Genomic DNA, 14,196 nt, shown 5'->3' on the forward strand with positions numbered 1-14,196 from the left:
ATTTGTGATTTATGAAGTTAAAATATAAATTTTTCCCCCCGACTTGGCAACTCAGCTCAAGTTTTTTCTTTTTCTTAAAAAGTCACAAGCTTAATTATTTTGAGAAATAAATATAAATAAAGGAAAGCGTTGGATTTGAGCAAGGCCAGTAGAGGGCGTCCAGGAGACAATAGAGACGATCATTACATCATTATCATGCGACGAACTGAGGAGGGACGAGAATGTGCATGCTGATGATTTTTGAATTATAACTGCTGCAGGCTGTTTGGTTCGCGAGGAAGACAATTAATAAATAGTCTCCGTTTACATCCTAACGTTATCTAAATAGTGTATATTTGGATCAGTCACAGTATACAGCTAAAGCGCACAAGAAAACACATTTGAAGATGTCTGTAACGGAGATGTTTAGCTATATCCAAGGCTTTCTGAGCGCAGATCAAGATATCCGAGAGGTAAACAACTACACTGACACATAAACTGGCTTTTTGCAGAGCAAAATAACTGTACTAAAAATAAATGGGGGTTTAATAAGCAATGTGAAGTGTGGTTGGAATGTCATGTACTGTCGCAAAACCTCTGAATAAATTATTGCTAGTATTATAATATAAAATATGCCCAGTCATATTATAAGAGGACTTGTAAATTTGACTTGATAAAATGCAACAGCTATCAAAGTCTCAAGCGGATCTCTTTGTGAATTTGTCTCGTGTTTAATCCACATGTGCTGTCGGCTGACTCATCTTTCTATGTTCTTCCTTTAGGACATAAGAAAAGTTGTCCAAGTTCTGGAGCAGACGGCGCGAGAGATCCTCACTCTTCTTCAAAGTGTCCATCAACCAACTGGTTTCAAAGACAGTAAGACAAGTTTAAATTCTTGATCTAAGTATTTTGATTTACACGATGCCTTTTATAATGCGTTTTCATTCCCTCCACCAGTTCCCAGCAAGTGTTTGAAGGCCAGAGAGCTGTTCTGCACTGTGAGAAATCACACCGGAGAGCTGAAAACTAAGTTCCCTGCGGAGCAGTACTATCGGTTAGTGTAGATTCCTCTTGAGCAATTCCCCCCAAGGCAATTTTCTAGTGTTGATAATTATATTAAAGATTTACATGTCCTCACCTTTCCATAGGTATCATGAACATTGGAGATTTGTTCTTCAACGACTTGCCTTCCTTGCAGCTTTTGTGGTATACCTGGAAACCGAGTCCTTGGTTACACGTGAAGAAGTGGTGAAAATACTTGCCAGTATGTAATGTTCATGTCTATTTAGACATTTTCTATGTTGACATTAGACATGTTGTTAGACATTTTCTATGCTTGTGTGAGACTGTTGTAGATTAATTTTACCTTACACTTATACAGTTGAAGTCGACAGAGAAAAAGGGTTTCATTTGGATGTGGAAGACTATCTAGCAGGAGTTCTCATTTTGGCCAGTGAGCTGGTAAGTTAATTTTTTCCCTCTCAAGTTCATTCAGACTACCAATCTTATAACCTTTATCAATGATGTAATGTTATACCTGTATTTAAACATTTCAGTTAACATTAAAGAGTTTGAATTAAGTGTCAATGAGTGATTACATTGACAGTAATTTGCAGTGACAAGTCAATCATTTTCGTTTAGTTTAATTTTGGTAATGACCTAATTATGCAAAAATCACTTTTTTACTTTTTGTTTGAACATAAATGTGTGTCGGCAGTGTGTGTACACAACCACCCCATATATTATCCCCATAAATCATAAGCAGTGTCTCAGAACAAGCCATTTGCAGTTTATATGCAATGCATTATAGTGGATTTTGTGTGCGAAACATATAAAAGCACAATGTACCTTTTGCATTTTCTTGGTTTAGTCCAGGCTGGCAGTGAACAGCGTGACCGCAGGGGACTATGGACGTCCGCTTAGGATCTCAAACTTTATCAATGAACTTGACTCTGGCTTTCGCTTGCTCAATTTAAAAAACGACCCTCTTCGCAAGCGCTATGACGGCCTCAAGTACGATGTGAAAAAGATAGAGGAGGTGGTGTACGACCTTTCCATCCGAGGCCTTGCCAAGGAGCTGGAGACTGTAGGAGAATAAGTAGAGCCGTTGGCTGGGATTCTCCACGACTGGAAGAGTGGTTAAACCTGGTAGTCGGAGGTGGAGGGAAGGGAAGGGATGGAGGTTTTGAGGCCCAGGTATTTTTTAAGCCACCTGCCTACCAGGACAGAGATCAGTTCAGGTTTTAGTGGGGAGATCTTCTCTTTCTCACTTCTGTTCAGAGATGTTTTTATGTACAGATGCATTTGTTTGCCTGTTATTTTTGATTGGATGTTTTTTTTACTAGTATTGATTGCTTTTGTCTTGGCCATTTATCTTGTGAATCATTGTACAGTCAAACAAGAAACAAGAAAGTAAAACTTTGTTTTGGGGTAGATATTTAAGAATAAGACTGAAATATTGATAAAGAGAGGGAAACAATGGTAAATGTTGGTAGAAACAGAAGTTATGTGCCTGTTTGTTGTTTTCTGACCAGTAATGACATCAATACACTTTCTTGATGTTGACCTTAACAAATATTAGCCTACATATGACACTAACTGATTCATCAGATTCGGTTTTCTACACTCATAGCACTTTTTTTGAATGTAACGGACTAAATCACGTTAATTGTTTCTTGCTAAGGTGTATATGAAGGTAAAATTGATAAACCTGTGCCAAAATGTTTAGTTCCATACTGTAAAGACATCTTGAGTTTGTAGATCATCAGTTTCCTAAAGCACTGGCTTTGGTGCCATATTTACACTTTGATGTATTTCTCCATTAAAGAGAGTTCATCCAAGAATAAAAGTTCTGTCATCATTTACACACCCTCTTGTCGCTCCAAACCTGTTTGACTAACTTTTGCAGAACACTGAAGATCATTGTGAATATTTTTTGTCCATACAATCAAAGTCAAAAGGTTATAAGTTTTGGACCCCACTGACTTTCACTATAGGAACAAAAACAGTGCAAACATTTTTCTAAATATCTTTTGTGATGCACATACCGGTTTGGAACAGCACGAGGATGAGTAAATAATGACAGCATTTTCTTTTTTGGATCAATAAGTTCAAAAGATTTCTTGTATATTTTTGACCACCTGCTTATCACTTCTACTTTTCAGTTCATATGTTCCTTCCTTTTCCCTGTTGTGGATGTTGTTGCATGCTGAACTCCACCTGCAGATAGTGTCGTATCAGGAAAAGCTTTGGAAAAATAACAATAAAACTTTCAAGCGAATGTTTTAAAGAGCAAACTGACAGTGCATTTGTTTTCCTTTGTAAAGATTTATGGAAATGTTTATGTTCCTCCCTATTTTTGTTTTTTTGGATTCTCAGTGCATTGACTTTTGTGTTGCTTCTTGTTGTGTGTTCTTTGTGGGTGCATGTTTTACTTAAAATGGTTCCTAGTCATTTTCAACAATAATGCTTTGTATTCTTATTGTTTCTCCCCAAATATAGATTTCTATCTGACAGTATTAGCATTTGAAAATGCCTGTTCATGTGGTGGTTCAACTGGGAAATCATTTGCTTGTTCAATAATGCTGTGTAATAAAGATTGTCATTGGGAAGAATAATGTTCTCAGAAAACATGGAGTCAGTTGAGAGAGATGGATACTTGTCATTTTTAATTGTAATTCACAATATTTTACACAACAAAAAAAATAAAAATATTAAATTAGGATTTTTAAGAATGGAAAAAGTATTAAACAGCTTGATTGGTCTCAGGTAAAAGTAACATCTCTGGCAGGTTCAACTCCTCTTTTCATTGTGTAATGTGGAAGCTATGGTATTTCTAACAGTATCGATGCCGTTGGAAAAACAGTAAATATTCATGTTGAAACCTAAATGCCAAGATCCAGTGATAGCGACATATCTATCCATTAGAATGGACTTTAACACACAGAGAGAGACCAGGGGGAATGTGGTTGATTGCTATTGCTCAAGTCAACTGTGGTTCATTTTCTTTTAAAGCTCAAACAATCTTTAAAACAAAGTACAGTAAAGCTTTGTAAACTGCAGAACAATGTCCTCGCTCCAGTTTTAGGACCTTCATATTAAAGTGCATCAAACAAAAACAGGTAACATTTAGCAGGTTGTCATAAAGCACAGTTTGTATATCAATGGGAAACGTTGGAATATTACAGCAGCTACTGAAAAATTATATTTTTCTCAATAATTTGACATAAGGCCCAATTTTTAGGCAAACGTAGAGGGAAAACTTGAACGAATAGTAGACTCATTTAGTATAAAATAAACAAAGGCACGTATTTTATCCCCCTCAAGATTAAAGGAAAGCAACATTGTAAATATAAACTACAAATTTGGGGGGGAAACATCAAACTGACATTTTCTAATTCAGGATCTGGCCACAGATGGCTTCAGCTCAACCATTAATGTGGCAATACTTGATGTTTACACTGATGCTACACCCTCATTTATGGAGAAAACATACCAAAAATGTTTTGTTACATCATCGATCACAAGGATACCAGCTTTACTGCCGCTACATAATACAATGAATATTATTGCTGTTTTGTAAACCAGCACAGTGATACAAAAATGAGAACTGCTCCTGGGCGGCAGTGGAAATAGTTGCTAATGGAAGAGAAGAGAAAGAGGAAGAAGGAATTACAATGGTCCGAAAACAAAACAGCTTTACCCCAGTCTTCACACAAAACACAGGTTTCCACTCTGTAGTGCATACTAAAAAGTCCACATAAGGTCCATCCAATCAAAACATGTTCCCTCATGCTTATCGCAAAAAACCATTTCACAACTGAAAACGTTTCTTCTCAGTCGCAAACTAGTTGTACAATCAGTGTTTTACAAGTGCAGCATTGAGGCACCTAAGAAGGCCCTCATTTTGGTATGCCAAAGGGCATTACTTTTTGCTTGACAGTGGATTTTTCCTCTTCCCAAATGTCATTTATTTGCTTTCCACTCATACAAAGTGCCCCTTGCGGTCTATATTAATCTTCAGTCTTTTAAATCACAGTAAAACCTTGCAATTTAAAAGTCCATTGGTGGAGGAACATCTAATCAGATCCGATTCCCCCACACAAATACTGTTTTCTCAACAAAATATTGATTTTTTAAATTATTGTTTACATCAGAGTTATGCTGGGAAGGGACGAGGGATGTCTCAGGACCGGCTCTGGCTCGTGTTAATCATAATATTAGGGAGAGCATTGCGTCGTTTTCTCCAGGATCCCAGATCACAAGCGTATCTCTTGATCTGTCGAAACCACTGCTGAGTGCGAGGTTTGTCGGAGGCACGGAAAACGAAGGCCTCGCGTCGAATGTCCAGCACCTCAAAGGTGTCTTCACAGTCGGGGTCGTTGGACACCACAGAGTTCGCCAGACAGATGGGCTCCCGTAACACAGTGAACTTCCCGCTGCTCTTGTCCTTGATGAGCACCAGTACACCGTCCTGCACCGTCTCTGAGGTCTCCAGACTCCCATCGGTCACCACCTCTGCGGTGCGCAGTGTGCGTACCATGAGTAAACCCTGAACGTTCTGAAATTTGAGGGATTTGCTTCCCTTCTTAAGCCACTGGCCATCGGCGGGCTGCGCCAGCTGGAGCGCCCCCTCCATGATGAAGCGCGTGCTCTCTCGCGTCCAGCCCACCGTCTTCATCGACAGCTCTCTCATCTCGATGTTGATGACCTCTCGGTTCTTGCGGCTGTCACGCCGGAAGGAACGCAAGGACCATGTGGCGGTCCCTTCCTGTTTGGTCTTCATGTTGATATGCTCTAGATGGGACTCCACACGGCTCTTGGCTTCTTTTAAGCGGGAATAGTCCGGATGACACTCGTTGGTGGCCTTGCTGATGCGACTCAGCAGCAACGGGTACTTGGTCACACGCTGAAGCGGCGCCATGAGGAAGGAGCGCAGGTTCATGCGCCTGAGCGCAGTGTTGTCGTTCTGGGACACGTCGAGGAATATCCTGAAGGACGTAAGCGAGGAAACATAAACAAATGACAATTAAGATGGCATACGCTACTGTTCTATTCATCAAATAATCCTGAAAAATACATATCACTGTTTCTACAAAATTATTAAGCAGCACAACTGTTTTCAACCTTGTTGCAAAACAGCAAATCAGCATATTATAATGATTTCTGAAGGGTAATGTGACACTGGAGACTGAAGCAAATTGATACATTAAAATAGAAAACAGTTATTTTAAATTGTAATAATATTTCACAATATTACTGATTTTACTGTATTTTTTATTAAATAAATGCAGTATAGGTGAGCATACAAGGCTGCCTTAAAAAAAAAACGTTTTAAAAACGTATCAACTCCAAACTTTTAAATGGTGGTGCATATAGTATACATAAGATTGGTAACATTAAAAAAAATCTATAGGCTGTCACTTTCTTTTCAAAAGTTTTTTTCTCAAAGTAAAGTTATAAAAATGAACGACTTCTCGCCTAATTCATTGGGAGATTGTCAAGTAGTGTGCTACAAATCTGATTTTCACTTCAGTGTTACCATTAAAAATGTAAAACACATTAGCAGGCCACAACAAATGATGGGCAGATGGCAGAGTAGCCAGTGTGCCAATATTTCAGGCTAGTGCCTAGTTCACTGTCACTTGCCCAGTTGGTCACAATTGCATTCATTGATCCTATACATGTGCCTTGTGGGTGCAAATGTTTTGTACTGATTTAAGTATGTCACCAAGTTATCTTAGTGAGTGACATGACGTGAAGGCCAAGTATGGTGACCCATACTTGGAATTTGTCCTCTGCATTTAACCCGCCCAAGTTAGTGCACACACGTTCATTCATACGGCATACACTACTGTTCTGTAGTGTTCACTAGCTAGCTAGCTAACATGGTGTTAGGATGAGTTACATAAAAAAGTAAACGATCACATAATGCCTTTGATTTCCAGCAAAAATCATTACTGTATAATTTTCAGCTATTATTGCAAAATCAAAAAATAATACATTATTAGGTACAGGTGGTAATAGTGGTTGTCATTTGACACATCTTATAAAATTCTAATAAATAAATAATAAAATATTTTATAGATGAGCCGTGGTAAGAAATGCATTTGAAAAGACCTACTGTACTAACTAACAATCTACTTACACTGTTGATGCTTAACTGCCTTTATTTGCAAACCCTAAATGGCTTTGCAAATAAAGAGGATAATCTACAGTACTTTCTAAAAGCAATTAGAAGAAGTAATATGTGTACCTAAGAAGCTCTTTTTCTTTCTCCAGAGTGTTGAGCATGTTGACAGATGTGGACTGCTGCAGGCAGTAGGTTTGAAATGCTGGAAGCATGTTGACAAACTCCAAGAAGATTTCTCCAATGCACACAGTCTGCAGGTCCTCATCGCCCTGTATGAAGACAGAAGATTCATTATTATGAATAACAAATCATATTATAACATTATAAAAAAAGTAGTGACCACTGTGATGGATTTTTTAATGAATAAAATAGTAAACTGTATATCAAACTAATCATAACTCTAACATCTAACCTTACTTCTCCTTTAGGCCTAACATTCTAACACTTGGACAAAATGTACTTGAAGACTGTATCGAAACCAGTGGAAAGTTCTGAGATGCTGGTTAGAAAATATCAAAAATATACTGTCTAGAATAGTCGCATGACACATTGAGTAATCAAATTAACTTCTAACCCTTTTCTATTTTTTTAATCATTTGAGCTCTAAGTTGCTTCTACCTAGAAACAGAAGGGTTTGCATATGAAGAACCAATCAAATTGTAGGGAAATTATGTAATGTTTCATGTCATTTTTGCCATGCTCCTATTCTATAAAAACTGTTGTATTATTTTTGCTGGTGGGATTCTCTCTGATATTTGTCTGAGATCCTCCGGCCGTGATTAAAACATATTCAAAGGCATTGTCTGGAGTCTGGAGTTAATGCTGTGCCAGTTAGTTATGGGTACAAGTTAGGAATTGCGAACTCGAAGCCAGTTGTTGACTGTAGACATTGAGCTAGAGTATAAAGATATTATGAAGTGTCGACTGTAGAAGCTTGGGTGTCGATTGGAGACGGCCCAGATATAGATATTAAGTGTCGACTGTAGACGCTTGGGTGTCGATTGGAGACTCCCCAGGTAATTAGGAGTCTACCAAAATCTACCACACCACCGATGTGGGTTTTTCAATGCAGATATCAAGAGAGCACAATGCAAGGTCTCAGCAATATAAACAAACTGTTTAAAAAACAGGTTAGGGTTGGTACGATTTAGGGTTGGTACGATTTCCCTTTGGTAAGTCTCTTCTGCTCACCAAAGCTGCATTTATTTGATCAAGAATACAGTAACAAACGTGATATTGTGAAATATTATTCGAATTTAAAACTGTTTTATATTTTAATATATTTTAAAGTGAGTCTTGAGTGTCATATGATCAGAAATCATTCTTATATGCTGATTTGCTTAAGAAACATTTCTTATTGTTATCAATGTTGAAAATAGCTATGCTGCTTAATATTTTTGAGGAAATTATTTTCCAGGATTATTTGATGAATAGAAAGTTCAAAAGAACAGCATTTATTTGAAACACAAATGTCTTTATATAAATGTCTTTACAGACAGTTTTGATAAATTTAAAGCATCCTTGCTGAATATATCTAACTCTATCACTAGTGCTCCATACCTGATCAAACGCCTGATCAATGCTGTCCTGCAGATGCTCTGTGAACCTGTCATTGACATCAATGAGCTCTTGAACATTGCTAAAGACCACGGCCAGCTGCTCTGCTGTGAGCAGTCCTGCACTCTGCATGGGGCAGTAAAACTCTTCCTTGATGATGCGCAGGTCCTCTCCATAACTCGACTCAGTGTTGAGAAACTCCAGGATGGCTTCTTTGCGCTCGGTGCGCAGCTTGGAGCAGCGTTCGCACATGCCCTCCCCGTGGGCACCCTCTTTGTGTCCGCAATCGGGACAGGGCTGCTGAACCTCCCAGGTCCTGAGGGATGGCGTGGGTCTCCTCCAGCCCCGAGCCAATCCAGGCCCGATGCCGCTGTCCACACGTTCTACCTCAGCTCCGGCACTGTGGCGGGCACGACGGGGCTCTTCCTCGTCTTCGCGCTCATCACTCAACCCTACGACACCGCTGTCTGCGCTCAGGCTGCTGACGGTACTCCAGCGGTGCTGGGCTGTGCGGCTCACACCCAGGCCCCTGCTCCTCTCCTCACCTCTGGGCTCCGAGCGGCCCCTGGCTGTGCCTGGCACTGATGACAAGGAACAAACAAACATCAGATCAGCTCTCAGAATTTCATAACAACCCTTACACTAATAATTTTGTGATCATCAAAAAAAAAGTAATTAAAATAATTAAAAACTCTTTAAATTGTCAGTTTTTAAAGTCATATACATTGGATCAGAAAAGATAAAACAAAAAGAGACCAGAAAAAAACAGCAAATATACTTTTATATATTTTAATATTTAAGACAATGCATTTGAGGTGTCTTAAACTTTAAACAACCCCATAAAGTTATACAATAAGCCAATACTTATTTGGCAGCAGTAAATTTGCAGAGTATAAATAGTGGATACTAGGGATGTAACAATATATCGTGTCACAATATATCGCAATACAAACATGCAACAATATTTATTGTGGATAGTGCAAAATCTATTGTGTACACTACAAGTGTTCAGAGTTTTAGTGTTAGTACTACATTAAACTACTTTAAATAATGTTGAATATAATTTTTAATAATGCAATGGGGGGATATTTGAGGGTCCCGATAATGCCAAATGTCTTATGTTACCAGTAAAAAAGTCTAAAATAATTTTTTCAACTTCAGCCTCAGAATCATGACATTTTTTATTCTGGTGTCACTAATTGTCCTGTGCATTGGGTTACCAGCACCAAGTCCAAGACTATTCATTTACACCCACAATGTAATATCAAATTTAGAATTTTAATCAACAGAACATTTTTTGTTAACCTTTAATCATATGTCTTGGAGTATCGCAATTACATCGTATCGTGAGGCCAGTATCGTAATCACTAAGTGTCAAATTATTTTCAAGTTACAATAACTGATGAATGACAGATATGATAAATATCTACTTTCTTTAATCTATCATTAAAAAAAGAGAAAATGATGAAAGTCTGCTATTACAAATTGTAATGTTTGAAATAAAAAAATAGCGGCTCATTATAACAGAGGACGGACCTCTGGGGTAGAGCTCAGAGTTAAATAATTACAATAATTTATTGCTATTCCTTTTAAGCTAATGCTACACGATGATCTAAATCTAAAATCAAAACAATTATATATCCAAATTCTGATGATACCAATACATTTATAATTTAACAAATAATGGCAAATAAGTAATATGGTGCTGATATGCATGTGATAGTTGCCTTTAAGTGTAAAAACACAAACAAAACAAAGTACACCGAGTATGGATGCTGCAGAAAGATAAAAGCAGTCCTCAGGTCATGCATGTGACGGCACTACAGTAAGCCACCTAAGGCCTAGTAGCAGAGTCTCATGATAACAACTAAAGTGATACCCTTGGGTTACAGAGAAGCCTAAAAATCCTTTTAAAGGAAGGATTGTCAAAACAAAACTAGGACAAGAGTTCATTTACTTACAGCAAGAACTGTGAGCAAAGCTGAGTGCAGTTGAAAGAGTCTTACCACTGTCCCTCTCTCTGCGATGAATGTGCAAACGTGCCGCGGCGGCGATCTTCATCTCCAGCTGCTTACGCTTGGTGGCGTCTGCAGGCATGGGGTCGCTGTAGTGGGGCCGCAGGCGGCACTCACGCTGGGCCCTCACTGACTCAGACAGCTCATAGGCCGCATCTGAGCTGGAGCGTCTGCAGCCCGCCCCAGAAACCTGCCGATAGGACAGACATCTGTTAATCATCCGTGCACATGACAGAGAAATGGTCCGAAATGTATGTGTGTGTAAAGGGAAAGTTCAATGTGTAAAACTTCAATGAAGGCAGATTTGATCTCTAAGCACATTATGAGAATGAATGGAACCACTAACGGTTTCAGATATCGATCAGTCACTGCATTACAGTACATTCAGAGGGTGTTACATTACCAAAGCTTTTAATATATTGTGGTGGTAAGAGGATTTTTTTTTTCATGTCCATTTACTGTTCATAAAGTCTATTGACAGACTCTAATTACATAAAATGCATCTATTTTATCAATAGAAATGGTTCAGAAAACCAGTTTTTTTTTTAAACTGGCCTGTTGGAAGTCACTATTAATAGGATAGTTTACCCAAAATTATGTCAACATTTATTCACCCTCACGTTGTTCCCTTTTTTTACAGTCTATGGTTGTTCCAAACTTTTATGTTCCAAACTTTCCTCTGATGAAAATAAAATAAAACAATTAGAGAAATGTATCAGTCAATGGTAACCAAAAATGTTACATGCTTCAAAATATTTTCTTTTGTTAAATAGATATGTTAAATAAATTAAAAATTGGGACAACTATAAACTCTATAGAACTCTATGAAACACATTTCTACACTTCCTGACACAACTGTCCTTTTCGGCTTCCCTCAAACTACCTGTAATACTTGAGACTTTTCTTGATCCAATCAAGGATAAAATCAGGTCAATCATTTAATTTTTCAAGTTTAAATACATATTTCACTCAACAATACAGCACAACGCGGAAATGAAATGTGTTGTCAATGGTTTCATGTTGACTTTAAAAGTGTTCACACTGACTGGCAGAATTGATAACCTTTCACCTTTCACACATCTGAAACACTAGAAAGCTATTCCAAAATGAAGTCAGTACATGATGCGTTTCAGCTGAACCTAATAAAAAACACACAATCTATGGCGTAAAACCCTCAGAAGGTCACTTGACAGCATTAGGTTCTCAAGTGTTATCAATGTACGAGAAACAAGACACCAAGGCTTCAGGTGACGCACAGAATAATTAATAAGGCAGCAGTTATCTTAATTAAAAACACTGAAATGCAGAGACAGAAGAAGAAGCAAGGGCTGACCAATGAATCATAGCAACATTGCACACGAATGCCAGCATTCTTTGATATCACCCTTAACCTTAAAAACATGCAGCCAGTCAAATGGCGTGAATGAACGTGGCGCAATGAAGAGCAGGTCGGCATCTCAAGCAGCAGTGGCAGCACGCACAACCTGACACAGAGAGGAACGGAAAGCAGTTACCACCATGAAACCTGGCTCTAATCCTTCCTGCGTGTCGCTCTTAGCTGCGGCTCTGCGTGCTCCGCTGCATGTCTGCAGTCGCCTCTACCGTGCAGATTCCCCTGCAACCTCAGGCTCCCATGCGCGCTGATCACGCTCACATACATGCATGACAGAGGCGATATTCAGAGATGTGCGAGTGTGAGAGAGACGGGAGCATTCCTTACGCATTCTGACGCCGCTTTCCCCTGTTGTCCCGCGGGCTCGGTGCAAGCCTCCTCTCCGCAGGCCGACGTTGTCATGGCAACGTGGGCAGATTGATGGCTGGGATGGGGAGCGGTGATGTCAGTGACGTCATTCTGCTCACGCGACAATCGGACGGGAGTCTCGGCTGCAATCTCTGCACTGCAGCTGGGGAAGCGAGGGAGAGAGAACACAAAGACGGAAAATGGGAGTGTTAAATCGGAATTCTGCGTTTGTATGTGTGCTGTGCAGTCAACCCCCATCCCTCTAGGGAGGACCAGTGCCCCACAGAACAGAGGGGCTCAGGGTGGACAGCAATTAGACGCATCAATTCACATTAACACCTGAACTCCTCGCTACAGGGTTCTGAATGGGAACAAGCACAATCAATCTTTTAGATTTCTTTAAGTAAGGAGCTTATGCATCTGGATGACCCCACACACCGCAGACGATGAATAAATAACAGCACATAGCAGAGGGAAACTGCGTAAGATCTGTGCAAGATAATATGATTTGATTTCAGAGAATATCTGTTGAATGGTATAGGTTTAAATTTTGTCAAATTTATCTTTTTTATTGTTATACATTTTGTAAGAAAATAAGACTTGTTATTGATGAATGCGTAAAATTCAGCTTTGCCTTCACAAAAATGAATTACATTCTAACATTCAAATTAGTGCTGTCAATCTATTAAAAATTTTTATATTTTTCTTTAATTAATCGCAGATAACATTCCAGTTTTTAATATATTTTTATATTGTAATAACTTCACATTCAATCTCTAAATTAATGTAGAAATAACAAAGATAGTATATTTAAAATATTTGATATAACAGGTAGGAAATATACAGAAATTTTATAGTTATCAAACATTTCACAGTTTTCACTGCATACATTATAAATTAATTAAATATAGATACATTTTTATTAAAGCTAAAAAAGTTATTCAGTCAAGAACAGTTAGTGATTGTATCTTTTTCTTTAGTTTTTTTGATTAATTTAATTTATCTTTTATTCACATGTAAACATTCACCAACACACACATATGATAAAAGGGAGCTCAAACAGGTTTACTTAACGTGGTGCGAGAACCAATGAAGTTCATTCTCGTGTGTTGCAGAGCACGTTTGAGCTTCCGCAAGAGGTTTGTTCTCACGTGTCAAGCAGGTACGGTTGAGCTTCGGTTTGTTCTCGGCCGCGTCAAGCAGGTTCGGTTGAGCTTCTGTTTATGTTCGCTGATCAATGTTTATATGTGAATAAAAGCCTCAATTAAATGTGTTCATCATATAGAGTGATCGTGTCTCTTCAGAAAATGTGAACTAAACAACTCAAATCATTTGGATTAGTTTTTACAATCTATAAAAACTTTTTGAAATGTCAAATTAGTTTTTATTCATCTTCGGAACACAAATAAAGATATTTTTAATTAAATCTGAGCCAGTTTTGTACTCTCCATTGACAACTACGCAACTACCACTTGGTCTATGCGGAGTACAAAACTGGCTCAGATTTATATAAAAATATCTTTATTTGTGTTCCGAAGATGAATAAAAACGAATTTGGAATAACACAAGGGTGAGTAAACGGTGACAGAATTTTTATATTTGGATGACCTATTTCTATAACATTAATGATTTGTATACATTTGTTTGTATACATTTGGCATTTTGGTATACATTTGTTTGTTTTTGTCCATTCGAGCGTGAACGAGAACTAAATGCAGCCGTATCATGACAGCGCGCTAATTTGTGTCTTGTCTCACTTGAATGGTTTAAAA

The 14,196-nt window shown here is 38.3% G+C and overlaps 2 protein-coding genes across 5 annotated transcripts in view; one reads left to right on the plus strand and one right to left on the minus strand.

Annotated features, from left to right (window-relative positions):
* The first annotated feature begins 137 nt into the window (after positions 1 to 137).
* Positions 138 to 3,651, plus strand: tsn (translin). Its single transcript, XM_079618455.1, has 6 exons — positions 138 to 452; positions 762 to 855; positions 937 to 1,033; positions 1,128 to 1,243; positions 1,361 to 1,440; positions 1,850 to 3,651. Exons 1-6 carry the CDS (start codon positions 387 to 389, stop codon positions 2,075 to 2,077), a joined length of 681 nt encoding a protein of 226 aa, XP_079474581.1. The 5' UTR covers positions 138 to 386; the 3' UTR covers positions 2,078 to 3,651.
* The window catches only part of arhgef49 (Rho guanine nucleotide exchange factor 49), a 30,285-nt gene continuing 19,720 nt past the window's right edge, over positions 3,632 to 14,196 (minus strand). For 2 of the 4 annotated variants that reach the window (XM_079618454.1, XM_079618452.1), the window contains 5 exons: positions 12,404 to 12,587; positions 10,675 to 10,873; positions 8,672 to 9,249; positions 7,235 to 7,380; positions 3,969 to 5,969 (listed from right to left, as the gene is read on the minus strand). In XM_079618454.1, the coding sequence (XP_079474580.1) occupies positions 5,165 to 5,969; positions 7,235 to 7,380; positions 8,672 to 9,249; positions 10,675 to 10,873; positions 12,404 to 12,587 (1,912 nt within the window). In that variant the 3' untranslated portion in view covers positions 3,969 to 5,164. Of the gene's footprint in view, positions 5,970 to 7,234; positions 7,381 to 8,671; positions 9,250 to 10,674; positions 10,874 to 12,403; positions 12,588 to 14,196 lie in introns of all 4 variants that reach the window. The other 2 variants (XM_079618451.1, XM_079618453.1) reach the window with 2 other exon arrangements.

The sequence above is a fragment of the Phoxinus phoxinus genome, assembly GCF_949152265.1.
Source record: "Phoxinus phoxinus genome assembly, chromosome: 7".
Taxonomy (NCBI): Eukaryota; Metazoa; Chordata; class Actinopteri; order Cypriniformes; family Leuciscidae; genus Phoxinus; species Phoxinus phoxinus.

Bases quoted from the DNA above. Each gene is read 5' to 3' on its own strand.
- tsn (XM_079618455.1), top strand. From the start codon at position 387: ATGTCTGTAACGGAGATGTTTAGCTATATCCAAGGCTTTCTGAGCGCA. The intron at 453-761 runs GTAAACAACTAC...TTCTTCCTTTAG, and splicing joins CAGATCAAGATATCCGAGAG to GACATAAGAAAAGTTGTCCA. The intron at 1,441-1,849 runs GTAAGTTAATTT...TTCTTGGTTTAG, and splicing joins TCATTTTGGCCAGTGAGCTG to TCCAGGCTGGCAGTGAACAG.